The 19,472-nt window shown below is 36.2% G+C and overlaps 2 protein-coding genes across 9 annotated transcripts; one reads left to right on the plus strand and one right to left on the minus strand.

Moving 5' to 3' along the window:
- The first annotated feature begins 922 nt into the window (after nt 1-922).
- On the plus strand, nt 923-6,976 carry LOC118033262 (probable trehalose-phosphate phosphatase C). Of its 3 annotated transcripts, XM_035038196.2 has the most exons (11): nt 923-1,161; nt 1,570-1,858; nt 4,603-4,860; nt 4,951-5,091; nt 5,307-5,378; nt 5,492-5,617; nt 5,806-5,859; nt 5,943-6,044; nt 6,205-6,282; nt 6,366-6,506; nt 6,596-6,976. In XM_035038196.2, the coding sequence occupies exons 3-11, from the start codon at nt 4,684-4,686 to the stop codon at nt 6,776-6,778; spliced, it is 1,074 nt and encodes a 357-aa protein (XP_034894087.1). In that variant the 5' UTR covers nt 923-1,161; nt 1,570-1,858; nt 4,603-4,683; the 3' UTR covers nt 6,779-6,976. The 3 variants fall into 3 exon arrangements, with proteins under 3 accessions (XP_034894087.1, XP_034894079.1, XP_034894095.1); XM_035038188.2 differs by lacking the exon at nt 1,570-1,858 and having other exon boundaries at nt 924-1,161; XM_035038204.2 differs by lacking the exons at nt 1,570-1,858; nt 4,951-5,091 and having other exon boundaries at nt 926-1,161.
- A 151-nt stretch (nt 6,977-7,127) lies between these two features.
- Nucleotides 7,128-17,375, minus strand: LOC118033229 (uncharacterized). 6 transcript variants are annotated; one of them, XR_004684831.2, is made up of 11 exons: nt 17,056-17,375; nt 15,369-15,645; nt 14,123-14,311; nt 13,421-13,513; nt 13,128-13,310; nt 12,942-13,044; nt 12,647-12,832; nt 9,742-12,233; nt 8,237-8,808; nt 7,704-7,826; nt 7,128-7,590 (listed from the first exon to the last, which is right to left on the minus strand). XR_004684831.2 is itself a non-coding variant. In XM_035038172.2 (10 exons), the coding sequence occupies exons 2-10, from the start codon at nt 15,597-15,599 to the stop codon at nt 7,817-7,819; spliced, it is 4,059 nt and encodes a 1,352-aa protein (XP_034894063.1). In that variant the 5' UTR covers nt 15,600-15,626; nt 17,091-17,375; the 3' UTR covers nt 7,128-7,816. The 6 variants fall into 6 exon arrangements, 5 of the variants coding, with proteins under 5 accessions (XP_034894063.1, XP_034894057.1, XP_034894040.1 ...); XM_035038172.2 differs by having other exon boundaries at nt 7,128-7,826; nt 15,369-15,626; nt 17,091-17,375; XM_035038166.2 differs by having other exon boundaries at nt 7,128-7,826; nt 17,091-17,375.
- Between the last annotated feature and the right edge of the window lie 2,097 nt (nt 17,376-19,472).

Here is a 19,472-nt window from a genome sequence, read left to right on the forward strand (position 1 = left end):
TAATATCGATATTCTATACAAATATCTTAATTATATTACAAAAACTCATAACAAGATTGAGGTGGAGGGGGAAGGAGGGGGAAAAATCTCGAACCGGGAGGGGGAGTATAATATGTCATAATAATGTATGCATTATTTTCTCCTAATTCTATTTTGTTCTTCCAGATTGGCCTTCGGAATATAAAATCATTTCTCAACTTGTTTTTGAACCATCTCCTGAATTGCCAATGATGGCTAGTTTGGGCCAAATTATGGTGCATGTATAATTAAAACAGTACTATAGTACATCCTCATATCTTGAGTTGTAGTTATAAAAATAACATAAATTTAATTTTTTATTGAGTTCATCAGTTGCTCAGCCTTCAAGCACATAATATTTAGATTTTTTTTGTTTATGGTAGTTTTTAAATTTATTTAAAGAGTTGTAAATTTTTTATAAAAATAGATTATTTGAAAAAAAAATATTTAATAATAAAATTATAAATTATAATTTTATGTGACAACCATAATCGACTTCAATTATATTTTTTTAAAGTGTTGTCTTATTGTTTGTGTTTTCACCATCATTGATTGGTGTTAAAGTAAGAAATCTGGTGATTATTTTAAATAGTAACCATCGTTAATTATTTTTTTCCAGAAATCTTATGGTCTTCAAGAGCACGTTCATCGAAATTAAATATTTTTTTCCATGACCTACCTATTTTAAGATATTAATACTGCTGAAGTCAATTCCATAATTGCAATCGCACGAAATTAATATTTCTCCAAATAAAAATAGATATAAGAAAGAGAGACATTTAGAGTCCTATTTTGGTCAACGAAAAAGTTCAAAGAACCATCACGAAAACTCAAAAGCAATTAGAAAGGATTAATTAAATAAAAGGAAGTTTTAATGCAATAGGTCTCTTCCACGTCCATCAAGAAAACTTACAAAATCCCTAAACCCTCTTCCTTCCTTACCTATTTAAACAAACCCCTCTTCCCTAACCTCTCCACACCATCTTCTTTCTTCAACATTTCTCCTCCTTGCTCTCTGCTCTGTACCTACATACCTTACAAGCTAAAAGTTTTCTCCATTGGCGGCCATAACTTTCTTCTCTTGTCGTCAAGCTTTTTCCTCGACTCGGGACAGAAAAACAATCAGGAGATCCCAAGAACAAGGTGTGTGTGTGGCCTTTCACCTCTCTATAATTTTATTTATTTGCAATGCTAATTAATTAACTTTTTTTTCTTAATTTTCTTGATCGATGAACATGGATGTATGTATGCGCATGCTTGTCTTTTATTTAATGTGAGTGGAATTTCGGTTTGTAATGCAAAAACCCTTTTCTTTTATGTTGTTTTCACATTCATGGCTGTGATTTTTTATTTTTTTTTTCAAATTTTACGGCCATCAATGACCAAGATCTTCTCCTCATAAGTGCTAAAAAGTAGCCCCTTTTTATTTTTAAAATTAGGTGAGATCTTAAAAATGAATGGTCCTGGAAATCCCACTTAAAAGCTTAAAGGGATCACTAATTTATTTAAACAGTTTTTTTCTAATTTTAAATATTAATTTTTTTCTTCAAGAAACACTGAGCCGGTGGAAATAAAAACAAAAAACAGTTGGGTGTTCGTTTTTTACACTCTTTTTTTGTGTAAACGAATGGCATTTGGTCCGTACACGTGTCTCTCAACGGCCCCATAAATGGACTGGGGAAGAAGGCCCTTTTGACCGTCAGACTGAAGTACAGTGCAAGAGCTGGTAACTTTCAACTACTGCTCCTCATCAGACCTACAACTATTTGACACGTGTCACTTGATGCTTTGATGTGACCCATACAGGGTTGAGATAGGAAGACAGACCGGCCTTTCTTCAGTTAAGTTCTGGTAGTTTTGGGGAATATTTTAGAGCTGTGGGACCCTCCCTTATAGAGAAAGGATTAGTACCTAAAAACGGTTAAAAGCATGTTGTGATGGTGATTAGTTGTATGCTGACAATACACTTTTTTGTATTCACTTTTCTTGAACAAACCCTTTTAGCCTTTAGGGTTTGGTTGTAATTGGCTTGTGCAAATTCTAGGATATTGTTTGGTTTGGAAGATTAATAATCCATGGATCATAGGAGATTGTGATTTTGCCAAGTGTCAAAAAGATTTTAGGTTATATTTTATAACATGGCCAACTTGTAACCGTTCGATGCTTTTAGCGCGGCCACTCTTATTGTTGGCCACGCAACAAATATATTTTAAATCAATAATTAATATAGATTTTTAATTAGTTAGATAATGCATATATTCCACTAGGAGAAAAAATAATAATAATAAGTAGGTTCATTTGGTCTCATTGAAATCGATAAAATTAAAGTTTTTAAAATAAAAATAATAATAAAAAAAAACGTGAAAGAAAGAGAAAAGTGGGTTTTATTTTAATCAAACGACCCTTTAATCTCGCTTTGATTTGATCTAAATTAGTATTGAAAAAAGGACTGTTGCTGTTGATCCGTGATCAATTAACCAGCTGAAAGTCATTAATGAATTGATTAGCCCATGAAAAGTGTCATTAGCGTTGCCTTTCCACGTAATTACCTTAATTATAATATTGCTTAAGAGCATATGATACTTTTTTTTTTTTAATTTCTGCTTATATATATTAAATCGAACTGTACTTTCTAGGTATTTTCATTTCTATAAGACTTTGCCACTTGGTTTCTGTCTTTTTTAATGTTGTCTGTCTTGTTCTCACTTGTGTGTTTTTCAAAGCCGTGTCTCTTGTTCAATAAAGAACCATTTCTCCTGCTTACACGTGGGTTTGGCGTTTCTTTGTTAAGTCGATTTTGCTTCTCAACCTTCTTGTTTTCTTTCTTTGAACACTTTCGGTTACAATAAGTCAATGGCCATAATTGTTAACAAATATGAACATCATAGGATAAAATGTTTTTTATGTAAAAATTTTAAAATAATTAGTTTAAAATTTTTAGTGTTAAATCCTCTGCGCTGTTTTTCCCCCCCTAGTAAGGCTTCCTTTTTGCTTTCTTGATGAAGGGACATAAAAATCTGGTTTTTCGAGGCGGTATGTGGGTGTCTAAAGAGGTTTCTCAATTCGATTAGGTGACAAAGGGGGTTACTTTTGTTTCTTGCCAACATGGTGAGCTTAGGGTTTGCTTGCCTAGCCTATGATATTACAGACTTTTTTCTTGTTTTTTCTTTTTATGGAGTTGATGTCTTGTCCTTGATTTGGCTGCTTTTTCTGGATAAAATCAACAAAGTTATTGCATGTCTCTATCCAATGGCAGGTGAAACTTGTCTCACATGGAATTCACTTTACCATGATGAGGAAAATATTTATCTTGGAAGTAAACTTCTTTTTAGAACTTTTTTTTTTTTTTTATCTGTGTGAAAATTAAAAGGAATAAAAATTGCTTTGAAGTGCTGGTTTGCATTTGTCTTAATAAGATGAAAATTAATGGTTGATAGTGGTTCCCCAAGAAATATGAACCACAACTACGTACTTGCGTTTCTATTTTCTAGTGTGAAAGTATTGTATTCTAAAGAATATTTTAGAGACAAGTCGAGAAATCACGAGGCTTAAAATTTGAAGTGAAGATAGATTCCAATTTAACTCAAGGTTAAACATTTAGTGGTTGAGTGTTTTTGGTAACTCAATATTTTGAGTAAGAGGGGAGCCCCTCTCTCAGGATATGCCTTACTACCTACTGTCAAATCGATTTCCCTAAAAAAATTTACATTAATTTTATGTTAATGAAATTCTAAATATCTCAAAAAAATTTAGAAAAGCTTATGTATTAGTACTATCGGATATTGAATGGTCGGTTCACTGAGCTTAGTAATTATATATTAAATTAATGTTTTTTTCTACCTTGAAACACGGTCTGCAATGTAGCAAACCGCGTAATAAGAACTCTTTTACTTGGGGATTTTTTGGGTTTATATTTTATAATTTTATGGAGTCTAATATGTTACATTATCACTCTCACGTAATGAAATAACAAGAGAAAGTATCTATACAGTATACAATCTGAACTGTCCATCAGGAGTCAAACTCAGGAATTCGACACACCTGCACTATCTAGGAATCATCTCCTGTATACGTAATTGAATCCATATAATATAAAGATTGTGTTTGTATTAGGTCATGTTTTGGGATTTGTCCAGCTGCCCTCTTCAGCTTTTATGATGAAGAAATCATTCGGTACCGTTAATTTTAAAAGGTTTAATTCTCTATGAAGGGTCAACAAGAGTAATTCCGGTAATTCACCAACATAATTAAGTAGTTCATATGAATTATCAACTAATTAATTTTGAGCATGTATATGCATGGGAGCTAGCTATCTCTTGGTTTGGTTTGGTTTGTGAGGCCTGGATGGTTTGGTATGCTTCGACAATGATATAAATTAATAAATGATTCAAAATATAATACATAGAGGTAACTGCATGGATGGGTCAATGTCATTGTTAATGCCCTTTTGCCCATTTAGAAAAAGAAAAAAAAAGATTAATCACTTTGTTTATTAATTAGAAGTTTCAATGATTTTTTCTCTTCATGTTGGTTTTTGATCTAGTTGTGGGTACTCGAATGTTTGATATGCTGGTTTCATTGCAGGTTCTTTAGATATTAGCCAGCTGAAGAACTCGAAGGCGCTAACTGAGACAGCATACAAGTTGATTTTTCCGGAAAACAGATATGTTTAAGAGAAATTTTGCAAAGCTTAACCAGGCCATGGGATTTCAAAGATCTTCCAACAGGCAAAAGGTGCAGCCTGGTGTTAGTGATCTCTCTTCAAATGAGAGAGCACCAAATTCGTGTCATCCTGTAATCAATGGAGCTGTTTCTGATGATGCAAATTACAGTTCATGGATGGTGAGTTCAATTTCACCAGTATTTTCCATCGCATTAAAGTCAAACTTGCTTCTAATTTCCAGCAAGCATCTGACCACAATAAACTATTAGGTGGACCATCCTTCTGCATTGACCTCATTTGATCAGATGATGAAAGATGCAAAAGGGAAGAAGATCGTCGTGTTCTTAGACTACGACGGGACTCTCTCGCCGATTGTAAATGATCCTGATCTTGCTCTCATGTCTGATGAGGTAATCACTAATGCTTATGCATGTAAATGTGGAGAAACTTTTTCGAAACATGATCACACAAAACGTTTTCCTCTCTCGTATCTGGGTTAAATCCACAAGTATAAGAGACAGAAGCATCATGCTGGATGTACTGAACAGTTACAAGAAAATAATGCGAACTATACAATTGTTGTTAAAGCAAGAAACTCATAAATCATTAAACCCTCAATATGCAGATGCGTGCAGCAGTTCGTGAAGTTGCAAAATACTTTCCAACAGCTATAATCAGTGGTAGAAGCAGAGATAAGGTAACTACATAGGAAGAGTTTTTCGCTTGCTCTTAGCAACCTTTCTATATATTAGATTTTTGGGTCAATTTATGAGGCAAAGTTTGATAATGTCCATGGTGTCTTCTCTGCAGGTGAAAGGATTTGTTCAGTTGAATAACATATATTATGCTGGAAGCCATGGGATGGACATTATGGCACCACCTAGGCCTGTTAGGTCTAGTGATGGGAAATATCATGCTGTATCCCTTGACAGAAAGGTAAATATGATGAGTCCATTTTTCCTGTTTTTTGGTCTGGACACACTTTCTTTGCTAAGAAACATGAGAATGAGTTAGCGAAGAAGACGGGGGGAATGCTCAATCGTAGTAGAACGGTTTTCGAAAAGAAGAATGGACATTCTCTTAATTCCCTCGTAACTGATCACATGCTTTGTTCACTTTGGTAGGGCAATGAAGCTGTATTTCAACCTGCTCAGAAATTCTTACCTTCAATACAAAACGTAGGTCGGCTTCTTTATTTTTGAAGTCTTAGCAGACACCAATTCCACCTCATATAGTAACAAATTCTCTGTGTTTGTGACAGATTCTGAAAGAACTAGAAGAGGCAATTATGAAAATACAAGGTGCCAGGGTAGAAAACAACAGATTTTGTGTCTCTGTACATTTTCGACAAGTTCGAGATGAGGTAAAAATAAAGCCCTAAGCCCAAATCTTTTAGTTCAGTTTCATTCCAGCATCAGCATCAGCATCACCACAGCTATCTATATAAAGCATGACATTGTGAGTTAATTTGTATGCGAAGAAAGGATTTTGAAATACAAGGATTGTTTTCGTTTCGAATCCAGGATTATGGGATCTTAGAGGAGAAGGTGAAGTCTATTCTGAAACACTATCCAGACTTTCGTTTGGGTTGGGGTAAGAAGGTATGCACAAGTGTCTTTAATCTAAATGTCTACAACTGATTGACATGATTGTCCTCTAATGTTTCTGTGAAATCTACATGAAGGTTATGGAAATACGACCATCAATAGAATGGGACAAAGGCAACGCCCTAGAATATTTGCTCGATACTCTAGGGTTAGGCAACTGCACCGATGTTCTCCCGGTTTATATCGGGGATGACCGGACAGATGAAGATGCTTTCAAGGTACTGTTCAAGGAAACGATTTCTTTAGGTCAGAATTCCTGCTACAAGATTAGGTTGCTGAATCAGTCCGTGTGTTTACACTCTTGCAGGTGATTCAAAAGAGAGGCCAAGGGTATCCAATCGTGGTAGCGTCCAGTCCGAAGGATACGAAAGCTTCCTACTCCCTCCATGACTCGTCGGAAGTCTTGACTTTCTTGCTGCGTCTAGCAAGGTGGAGGAAGGCCTCTAGTTCGAGCAGGTCACTGTCTCAGATCTGGGGTGTAGGTAGCTAAAGGCCATTTTATTTGTTGTTTTGTATAGTAGTATCATATGCTCACGGCTTGTAAATGACTGCATCTTCACTCACCCAGATTGTTTTCCTGTGGTCTGGGCATCAAGTTCCTTGTCTAAAATACTCACCCAGATTGTATCAAAACCCAGTAGTTTATCTCACCACATTAATGTCGAAAAATCTTTTAACTGTTTTAAAATTTCTACCCAAAACCCACTGATGATTTTTATTATTTGAAAGGCTAGTCAAAAAATATTTTCTTAAAAAACTATTCAAGCCTGAAACTTTACACAAACAAGACTGGGTGGACTATGCTCAAAAAAATAAATAAATAAATAAAGGGATTGGGAGGAGCAAAAATAAATGAGAGGAGAAATTACCGTTTCAAGATTAGAATCTGAATCTCATACAACTCAACATGCCCAACGTTGACAATTAAACGCCAATGGCTTCCACTAGTTGGCTGGGCATATTGGTTTGAACCCTTCTCTAAGAAATCTGCCACTAAAAAAGATCCAACTTCGATATTTTCCTCTCTAATCATTTTTTTAACACTGTTTCATGTAAAAACCTAATGGGTGTTGAAACCCATGGTTTGTGTTGAAGAAACTAAAGCACAACCTGTACTTCTCATCTATTCCTCCGAGTCTCGTCTCTCAGGAACCATTAGGGGGCCACTCGGAACAATAATCCTCGACCTTCCCACCTTTTCAATTTGCCATCTACCACGGTGTGGACTCCCTCTTTCCTCGCATTTCTTCATCACGTCTTTCAGATCTTCATGAAAATGGGTATAGTCGGTATCTATCCTTTCTGTAAAGTATACGCAGCAGGCATGCTGGTATAAGACATCGTAAACCAGCGACCAAAAGGTCAACCTTCCCCTGAGAGGGGCAAACTGAGGGGCAGGGTGAAGTGAGGCTTACCCGTGTAGATCCTCTTCATCCCACCCACATCGTCTGCCCGGTTCAGATATGCAAGAGGAAAATCTGGTTTCTGTGAATGAATCATTCTTTGGCATGCTGATCTAGCCACGTAATCAAACCCTCCTGAGAAGATAAGTGCATCAACCATATCAGACGCTACTCTGATGAAATATGCAACAGCAATTAACGAGTGTAAATCAAAAAATTCAAGGTACAAATGAAAATGGCAATTCAACAAGTAGCTTGGCAAGAATGCTATCCAGCTGAATAGTTCCCCAAACATGCTTGACCATAAATTTTATAATCTCCAAAATAAGTTTGCCCTTGTGTCAACCAGTAATCATGAGCAGCATCCTATCAAGCACATTTCCACCCACGCTACTTGAAATAACTAGTATGTACTCAGTAGGGGCAATCCACTTTTCAAGACACAACTTCATAGCACAACTCGGAAGCTCTTTCTAGAAACCTCTTAAAACTTCATAGCATGCACATTGAATGGGCCATCAATGATCGAGAGGAAGAAAAAATACCTGTGAACCCGGGGTGAGGATGGCTGATCTGGAGAAGAAAGATCACAATCTCTTCGGATATTTTGTTGCTCATTAATGTCTCTTGATGAATCTTCACGAAGATGCGGTGATGCCTTATCAGCTGTGAAACGAGCTGGTCCTACAAATTCTAGATGCTGATCAGGAGAATTGTAGCCCGTGTTTTGGTCATATGGATAAAGCATAACTACAGATGCAGAAACTCCACTAGTAGTCACAACTGGTACTGGTGGATACATGCCATATGCCGCATTGGTAGAACCACGGTCCGTGGAGTTCGAGAACCTAAATGAATTGCGGGGATGGTATCGTGGAAGAGGATCTTGCTTTGAGTTCCATGACCTGTCAGAACGGCGATTATTTGCCGTACTCCTATCCATCCTAAAGGATGACTTCTCCCCTTGGTTCTGACTTTGACCACGAGCACCAGATCGTGGTCTTGGGTGGTTATTCCAGTTTCCTTCCCTTTCTTCATGGTGGTCCTTCCGGTCATAGTTGTAATTTCCCCCATGATTTCTAGTATTGGAAGATTGTCGATCCCTGAAAGATAATTTCTGAAGACAGAAAATAAATAAAAATCAATGCTGATAGGACATGAAAAATAAAAAGGAAAGGTCGATCAATATCAAACCAAAACATGAAGAGAGTCACAAATTCAATTAAAACCAGTATCAAGATGCAAATTACAAGAGGTCTTATCAGTTCAGGGGCAGCATAATATGGCTCAAAGCAAGTCATTTATCAAAATATTACAGCTTCACTGAGCCGCTTCTACAGAGTTATATACAACTATATTGCCATTCTCACACTTCTAAGAGGGCATATCTAATACTTATTTTGCATCACCCAGAACAGCATGCAATGTATACATGAGCTAAGATGACCTTGTATATGACATTTTTCTTTCTAGTGACCCAAGTATCAACTGAAATCATAGACAAATCAAAAACGAACTAATCACCCTTAGCCAAGAATTCAAGAAATCCCAACTCCTATCCTCCAGAAAGCCCTCTTTTCAGAACCTCAAGAGTTAATCTGTTGATAGAAAGAGATCACCACGGCATTACAGCACACATGTTTACATTGCAACCCAGGACCTATTTTCCTCCCTCTTGCATCAGATCATAAGGATACCCTCCTAAACAGAGACAATCCTTGGTTTAAAAGAATGAGGTAATGCTTAAATTTGAACATTATCTATTGGAAAGAAAAAAAACCTTTCGCCTCCATTAAATGGCATCCATTATAAGCAACATAAGAAAAATATCTTTAGCAATTGAAACTTGCTGCAAAATGAAGAAAATACAACTAAGCAAATATACTAGTAGCACATACAATGGAATCAAACTTTCATGAGATGTAATAGAACAATAACCATGGCAACAATTCTTGCTGATATCCTGGTCCTCAAGTTACATAGAGAAATGAAAGATGTCAGGCATTGTTCTTTACCAATAGAATTTATCGGGGGAAAGAGGTCAATTTACCGGATTGGGCAGGTAAGTTCCAGTTCCAGTACGGTATCTAGGAAGATCATCTGCATAATGTTGATAAAAGCCCGCCTGCCTACTAGATCCTGGCTGTACAGGAGAGACAGGGATAAGATGAGGACCATTCATATGTTGAGTGAAGAGATTCATGTTTGCAGGTCTTCCAGGACCATCCCACGGGAAATGTCCCTGGAAGTACATTGGTGGTACCACAACAGGATATGGACGGGGCAAGGAATCTTTATTTGGAGCATTTTGGCAAAGCCGCCCATACTGTAGATTATTCCAGTGGCTCGCAAAATCACTATTCAAAATGTCAGATCTGCTCTGTTCAGAATGCACTAAGGAAGAAGCATTATTCACAGATGTAAAAGTATTTAAATTCTCTGACTGGTCAACATTCTCAGATGAATCTAAAATTTGATTCAAGTGATTATTTTGAGAATTATTGAATTCTTCATCCCTGTCGAATTTTCTGGTGGATACAATTGAGGTTCCTGCTTCAGTTGGAAGGTTGTAAGATGGAAATGTAGTTAGAAAAGGCACCGGTGGTCCTGCAGGATAAAATGCAACAGGTAGTGCTCCATGGTTAATGTTAGTTCTCTGATGTGATTCGGGACCCACAAACATTGGAGCAACTGGAAGCATTGAATTTGATCTACTCATTGATGATGGATCATAACTAGGTATTTGATGAGTCCAAACATGTGAAGAAGCACCAACACCAGAAACCACGCTTTCTAGCAGTTCAGTGCCTGAGGTTGACAGCTGAATCGACTCTCTGTCGTCGTCATCTGGCTGAGAAGATATGTGATTAGCTGATTCATCTCCATGCTGCCTTTCATTCTTATCCATCCCATATGCAATAGGTGGATCTGTAGAAGGAAAAGATTTTTTTCCCTGCTGACCCTTCATTGACTTATGAGTCCTCAAAAGTGACCCATCACCGTTATCTTCAGATTTGCTTCCTGAGGAGGATGCTTGTGAAACAGGTACAATTCTTAAACTGGCCAATGAATAAGCATCTGACTCCCTCCGTATTTGATATTCAGCACCCTCACTGTAATTTTCCCTAATCAGATCTCTGTCTTCTGTAATTAACTCATGATCCCTTGGTGAGAAACTGCCGGAGCTACTTACATGGGTTGAATGGACATGGCTAGACTCAACAGAAGCAAAAGGTTGCCTATGCTCCTGCAATCGAGATTGGGAGCTTCTGCTCTTCTGTTGATTTCTTACAGAATCTGCAACTGGCTTAGACCAAAAACCATAATCACTGACCTCTTGCCTAAACTCTGTAGATGCCAATTTAGCATCAACCTTTTCAATCATCACTTCTTGATCCAAGGTCATTCCCATGCTTGGAAAATAGTGCGAAAATGGATATGGAATAAAACTCGGATGATAATGCATGTTCGGCACCCAAGGGGACTCAAAAGGAGGAGCATTTATGGGAACTGTACCTGTCATTTGTTTTTGAGCATATCCAAGATTAGCAGGTGGTATTGCAAAAGGCGGTTGACCAGAAGCTAAATTCACAGGCATCTGACCCTGTTCGTTGACACTATAACCACTGAAAGATGCCATGTTAACACGATCTTGCTCTTCCTGATGCAACTGCATTGTTTCAGAAAGAGAAAGGTGGTCTTCCGTGGTTCCTTCACCAGAATCACCAAAATAAGTATTTGAAGCACTAGTAGAATCAACAGTAGCATCAATGCTCTGATGGGATGAGCTATGCCTTGAAGATAGTGAATTTTCAGTTGAAAATCTTGCACCATGGTTCTCCAAAACCTCAGGAACCAAATTTCTCCTCCTACTATTGTGTGACCTCATAGAAGCAGTCTGGCCATTTACTGTCTCTGATGCCTTGTTACGCCTCCCTCGAGAAGGGACTTCACTGGATGTAACAATTAGTTCAGGACTGGATTGAGTCCTTGCGAACTGATATCGAGCATGCCCTTCATTCCCCAAGTACTCTGTTCTGGAACTTGTTGTCTTTTCATTATGTGCATTCTCATTCAAACTATTGGATCTTAAATTTTGATTATTATGATCCGAGTCTGTGGAGTTAGTCAAGTTGGCCTGCATCCTCTGGCCTAGATTTCCAGATATAGCTGATATATCACCAGGTGTGGATGTTAGTTTTAAAATGTGGTTACCATGCTTGGAGGAAACACCATCAGATACATGAGCAGCATGAATCACCCCAACCTTAGATTGATGACCAGAAGGATCCTCTTTTGTCTTTTTGCTGCTTGAGTAATTTCTAAAAGTCTCAGAACCATCAATTATAGTTGACTTGATTGGCCGTTGAACAATGTGATCGGGACTTGGAGCATCAGGGCGATGACCTTTACAATGCCTATCCCAGGTGTTCATGAAAAACTGGTTGAATTCAGCAAGCAGATTCTCTTTTGGACAGTCAAGTAATCTGGCCAGACGTTGAGCTCCGAAAGCAAAAGCACTACGAATCCTATAGAAGTTACCTAGCAAAACAATGAGGAATTAAGCAATTAGACAACACTATAAATGAAAAAAGGAACATAAATAAAAGATGCAATCCCTATCTGATATTTCCAAGATCACATTTAACAAGAGAAGCATGTGAGAACCACTGAAACTGCCTCAGTCCTTGAAACAAAGGAACAAACCAACATAAATCATTGCTGAAAGACCATTAAGAAAGTATTCCTGCGGACAAACAGCAGGCATGTTTTTATTCAAACCAACTCAACCAGGCCTCAGTTCTGTGACTTCATGATATCAAAAGCATAGTGTGTGTTTGTGTGAGTGTCTAACTGCAGGGATATCGAATACACACACATTATGCATAAGTGCAAACAGCTTGCTAACTCAACATTAATGTGAAAGTTATTCCAGCTTTAGTTTGGTGCAATACCCTTACTGACACTACGGCCAAGATTGTTATTTGTACGCAAAGGATCAATGACATTAAAATATTTGGAAACAAAGGATTGCTCTTGATTTTCCTGCTGGCTAGGAAAGACAGCATACACCGAGCTGCACACTTCTAGAAACAATTGGCTGAGGAGTATTTGCCCACCATCTTCGCGTGGAGAGAGAGCTGTAACATTTCAGAAAGTGAATTCAGAAACAGCCATTGCAATACAACTAGCAGAAACATCACTAAAAGCACTGGTTCTTAGAATATCATTCACAGGATCCACACTTACCAGTCACATTAGGAAGTGAACTAATTGGAACTGGGCCCCAGAGACTAATGCAAAAGTTTTCCCAGTCAAATTTACTGAAAAACTCCAGAAAGCGATAGAGTACCTGCAGATACAATGAAAAGATTTTCAGGCTAAAAAGCCAAATGCATTGAAAAAATGCAAATTTAAGAGAAACAGCAACTTCACCTCAAGTGGCCCAGCAAATCTCTTATTGAACACATGGAATATGTACAAAACCAATGTCTCTAGAGCATAAGTTGAAATAAGGCCATGGTGAGCACCCAAAATACGGCTCTCATAATAACACCAAGCTTTAATCAATATAATGCTGCGCTTGAATAGATGGTTTTGGCTTATCAGTTGGTCAACCTTGAAAGTGAGAGTTGTCATTAGTGAAAGCCGAAAGAGAAAGAGAGAGATGCACTCGGAAAATCACAAAAATAAATTTGGAATCTCTGTCCCAGAGTTAAATATTTCACCTCCTCGAGGAAGCAAAGGGTACACAAACCACCAAGCTGGTTAAAGGATATGTCTACTACAATATTTTCCACAAGACACTTTATGATCTTCACCTGCAAGATGATGGAAGCTACAATCATGAATATTTGGAAAGTACTAACTCGCACTTCAAGAGTGGAAGGGGAGACTACATCAGCAGTATTGTAACAAAACAACCAAAGAGTAAGTTATATATGAGTAGGATACAAGCAAAAGAACATCAGAGTTAATTAATCTAAATTAAAAGGAATGAAGCATGCGACACAAGTTACCCACACAAACACAGTTGAATAAGCCAGAGTTTAGTGGAGCCACATGAGTAAATCAAGAGTAGAAAATGTCCAACAACAAGAACAGGAAAAACAAAATGAGCACTAGAAAGTTGTCCTTTTTGTCCTCTTTATTTTCCCTCACTACATGGTTGATGTTCTTTTCAATCATCACTGCAACTTCATTTCTTGATTTACATATGGCAGAGAAGAAGTATGACATTCTGCAGAACAGCCCAGAAGACTAGGTATCCTAAGCCCCTAAAGCAGCTATTAACCAGTTTCAGACTCACAACATGATTATTTCAGTCCAAACCATTTTTCAGGTGGTAACACAGCTATAAATGTAAATCAAGTTAGAGAGAAACATCTCTATGAGGAAAGAAGCATCAAGGATATACTGAAAGAACATACCTCTGCTTGGATATACTGAACCTCTTTTACATGAAATTCAGCATTCTCACTCTTCTCCTCGTGCTGTAAAATATCCTTCACCTCATCAGCCCAGGTTTTCTTCAAATCCTGGCTCTCAGTAAACACTGTTATATCGATATCTCCATCAGGTAGATAGGTCTTGAGGGGCACAGACCCAAAGGTGAACACCTATGATTATAAAATGGAATGAAGCAGGAAAACCATATCAATTTAATGCAGATAACACATGCAACGTTTATAGAAGACAAAGTTAACCGGTCAACTTCTTCAGCATTTAGTGACTTACCAACTAGCACGAGCTATGGTGCACCACCTTATATATATATATTGGTTGTAACCCCCACTTTTAAAGGATGTTCTTACAGTGAATGGAATTCAGATTTCAACCTTCAAGGTTAGGCATGCGCTGCCAAAGAAATCCTAGGAGTGATTTCTCGGTTTATTTTTCCTTTAACTTACTTGATCGTTAGTTCCTTATTTGCTTCGTTTTCTAAAGCACAACCTTAAGCTAAACACATCCCAATCCCTCCCATAGCCTATTTCTCTATGTCCTAACCCACCAAATCTGTTATAACTTGCAAACCATAGTATTTAGGTGCTGTAATAAAGATTCTGCATCACAATTTCAGTCATTAGAACTAAATGGAAGAAAAAATTTTGACATGATATTCTCTAGTTGTCTGGCATCATTAAGCAAACTCAACACATATCGGCCACGGGCTACATGTGGAAATTTCAAAATAAAGTTGCAAGGGGTACGGTAGTAATGGAGATATCTTGCGCAGAAAATTATTAGATGTCCTTTTTCTCCTCTTTGTTTTCCCTCACTATGTGGTCGATGTTCTTTTCAATCATCCCTGCAACTTCATTTCTTGATTTCCATATGACAGAGAAGAAAGTATGACATTCAGCAGAACAGCCTGGAAGACTGGGTAACCTAAGCCCTCTAAAGCAACAATTAATCAGTTTCAAACTCACATAAGTTAGTTATCCAGTTATCCCTGCCCTGGTACAAGTTTTACATCGATAAAAAATCAAAGTGGCATGACTCTCACGGTCTAACCTGGTAATTCATAGTCATGATCACTCGGTTTTTACAAAATAACTAAAACTATGACAACCTCCATCCTAAAAACACTAAACCAATCTAAAAGCCAACATTTAACAGCATTCAATAAAATTAAGATGTAACTAAAGATAAATGAGTGAGGAAAATTATCCAAACCTGACAGGGGAAGCATTTCATTATAAGGCGCTGAACATAGCCTAAAACAGCAGTTCGGCGCTCCTCAGATGGTTGATTGGGCTGAATACAAGCAATAAGTTCTGCAGTTCTCTCCTCAGCAATTGCCCATCTCCCTAGCTCAAGTGGTCGAGTGACAGAGTTGGCTTCATTAGGCAAGAGACCATTAGGGGAAAAGACACCAGGCAGGACCGAGTCCTCTAGACCACCCATGCAATACTTACCCTTTGCAATCCCAATCTGTATGAATTACCTTCCCCTTTAGGCATCATTTAAGAGAATGAAAATCTATAAGCATATCTCAAAATATTAGGAAAAGAGCGGAAGTAAATTAATTCTATTTTATTGAAAAGATCACCACCACAGCATATCAGCCTTATAATCAGTAGGAGATAAGATTCCAGAACACTTACTATCCGTTCCTACAGGTATAAATATCAGGACAGAGCACATAAACACACATGTAGGATGGGGACTCTTAACAAGTTAAGACCCAACACATATAACCAAGAACGGAAAATTATACAGGCCAACATTTGTACGCATGTATACACATGTACACGCAATTAACAACCTTCAGTTGGCAATAAACCCAGAGGAAGAAAGTTAAAAAAATTGCCAAAGCTAAACATACAGAGTCCACCTTTTGGATTTTGGCAGGTAACTAGAGAACTATTACGCGTGTATACATATGTACATGCAATTAACAACCTTCAGTTGGCAATAAACCCAGAGGAAGAAAGTTAAAAAAAAAAAATGCCAGAGGTAAATATAAGGAGTCCACCTTTTGGATTTTGGTAGATAAGTACAGTACTAAGATAAAAATTACTAGCCCAAAATCACTAAATTCTTTGCCAAGTTTGACAAACGATCAATTCTTGACAGATTCAAGATAACATCAATTCACTTATTGATATTAAGAATAACACCAGGCCCAGCTCCTGTGTAAAACAAACAATGCAACTTGAATTATACATTCTAACATTCCTTTTTCTTAACATTGCCATTTATTGGGTTTGAACCTAAAATCCTCTGCCATCCAAAGGACATCCGGCTATACATACATACACACTACTAACTTCAATGTAACCACCAAAGAACCTAGACATAAGCAATGCAAGATTATTGAAAAACAATGTATACGGCTCATATTTCACAACAAAGTCACCAAATTAGAACCGGAATGCATTAACTCAGGCATACAATTCTCTTTAAAGCATGAAAAAAATGTTTCCATACGTACATCTAAACCTTGAATGCAGCATCAAGAACACCACAACCACATACAAATCCAAAGATCTCATTACCAAATTTGTTCACATTGGCACACGTGCACACGCACGTTTATACTCTTTTTGGCTATCAACCAGAATGCACTAATGCAGGTAAATCTCCACTAACAACCACTACAAAATGCAACTGTTAAGCTCACCAAACAAACACTGCTAAAGAAAATCAAGAAAGAAAGAAAAAGGAAAAAGAAAACCACAATTCCTCCTCTTTAGCTTAACAAACAGAAACCCTAACCTGAATTTTACACAATAAAATCAAGCAAAATAACAGATAAGAGCTCAAAATTAATAAGAAAAAAAAATTTCGCCGATTAAAAAAGAGCAAGAAGTGGAAGTAAAGAAAGCTAACAATAAGTGAAATTCGATGAAAAACTCACTCGATCATGCAAATTTAACCAAGTAAGAAAATAACCGTATTCTGCGATTCCACGGCTGCTGCAATGGAAATGTATAGAGAGAAATGACGAGAGAGATGAGGGAGAGGGGGGGTTAGGGTTTTAGCGAGCGAGCGGGGGAGAGAGAAATCCTGATTTGGGATATTTTACAGTAGGAGGAGGACAGAGCAGAGTTAGAGGAATAATTTACTTTCTATTTGTTGATTATTATAAATTGGAAGGCAGAGGAAATAATGGTGTGCGTGCGCTTTTGTTGCTGCTCTGGTGGTTGTTGGCTTGAGTGTGCTTCATCACATAGTTGGAGGACATAGCTCGAGATTTGCATCGATTAAAAACTAGGATCATTAGGTTATCAAACAATTCTAAAACAAAGTTTTTTTTTTTTTTAATAAATGAGTTTTTTTTCGCAAGCTTTTTTTATTAAAGAAAATTGAAATTGTTCTTATATGGCTTGGGTTTTATTTTATCATTATATGGTATGTTATGTTTGAAAGTGTTTTTCGTACTGAAATATATTAAAATGATATTTTTTTAAAAAAAAAATTATTTTTGATATCAACACATCAAAATGATATAAAATATATAAAAAAATTATTTTTTAAAAACACAGGTACAGTTACATTTTCAAATAATTAGTAGAATTACAAATTAACTCATCAGATTATGTTAGAATCAATTAGGTTAGTGTTTAAATTGATTTAAATAAATATCATTTTTAAATAAGGCTTTGAATTGATGAATTACTAAATCAATTAAATAAACATATGATAACTTAAAAATATATATAATAGGTTTGATTACCTGAATTTACAAGTCATTGAACTTAATCGAGTGTAATATATATATATACACACACACACCGCGTGCATGTGGATGAATAGCTAACCTAATTTAAATACAATTTTCCAGCAATAATGACTGATTATTTATGATAACTTTCCATTGTTATTTTTTTATTTACGTGGGTGTCCGGGCCAGTTTGCGCGCACCACGACTAATCCCACGGCTCACTGAACATCCTGCAAACCCAATGAGCATGTAAGGCACAATAGGGGTGACAGGCGTGCACGGTGAGATTTGAACCCAGGATGCAGAGGAAGAGAACAAGTCCTTTCAATTGCTGGGCCAAGATCTCGAGTGCATTGTTATTTTATATCTACAAGTTGTAATCCATCAAAAACTAAGAGTTGGTGTTTTTTTATAAAATAAAATAAAAGGAAATTTTGATTTTCTTTTTTTCAAAAATCAATTAAAATATCTAGAAGAAGATTGCATTAGTCAATTCACCCTATCGTATTTACATACACTCTTACTTTTAGTAATTTAGTTAGCTACTAGATAATTATCCGGTCAGATTAATTTTTTGTTGGATGTAAAATAAAATCTAGATATCTTTAATATGTTTAATAGTAAAAATAAATTAAATTATATAAAAATTGATTTGATATAATCTAGTAAATTTTTCAAGTTTAAAAATAACTCGAACAGCCAGTAAAAACATAACCCAATCTAAAAAAAATTTAAATATATTTTTTTAAAATATTAAGACAACATTATATTAGAGCGACTTAAATTTATTTTGAAAAATTTAAATTAATATGTTAAATTTCTAATCTAGATTATGAAACCTTGACAAGTTAAAAAAATTAATAAGTCTAATTTTAATTTAATTTTTTTTATTATTTAAAAAATTATTCTAAAATTATCTATAAACAATACACCCACACATTAACAAAACACAAATTTATTTTTCCATGGCCCCACTGCTACTCTTTTCAATGAATCCCTTCGAATTTGCTAATGCCCACGAGCCAAGAGGTGTGTGATTGGTTGGGCAGCTGGTGCTTACCTACCTAGCTACCTCCTTGGATATTTTCCATTTTCGTTTTACGGCTGCTACGCCTTGTGATTTTGTGCAGAGGTTTGGAAACGCTAGGTAATTTATATTTTTAAAATTTTAATATTTTTTATAAAAAATAACAACAATTACACTCTCAAACAGCTTAAAATATTGTATTTTAAAATATTTTTTATTGAAATAATATTTTTTAATTTTTTTTTAAAATTATTTAGTATTAGTAAATAAAAATTATATAAAAACATCAAAAAAATAATTTGAATCAAATTTTTTAAAAGTAATTTTACGCTGAAAAAACAATCCATACTTAATTTTCACTAGTATTTCTTAATGGATTGATTTTATTCCAACATGATGAAGCAAAAGACATGAAAGTCACCACAAGTTAAGAAAAAGGGCATTTTATCTTTGAATCAAATAATTTACCAGAGGAGAAGTCATATGAAATGATTGTAAGAGAATTTTTAAGAGAATTAATGGATTTCTTGCAATTTTATTATGGAGACCAATCTTGCTTGAAGCACCGCCTCTTGTTTAGGTT

Source organism: Populus alba, chromosome 12 (assembly GCF_005239225.2).
Source record: "Populus alba chromosome 12, ASM523922v2, whole genome shotgun sequence".
NCBI lineage: Eukaryota > Viridiplantae > Streptophyta > Magnoliopsida > Malpighiales > Salicaceae > Populus > Populus alba.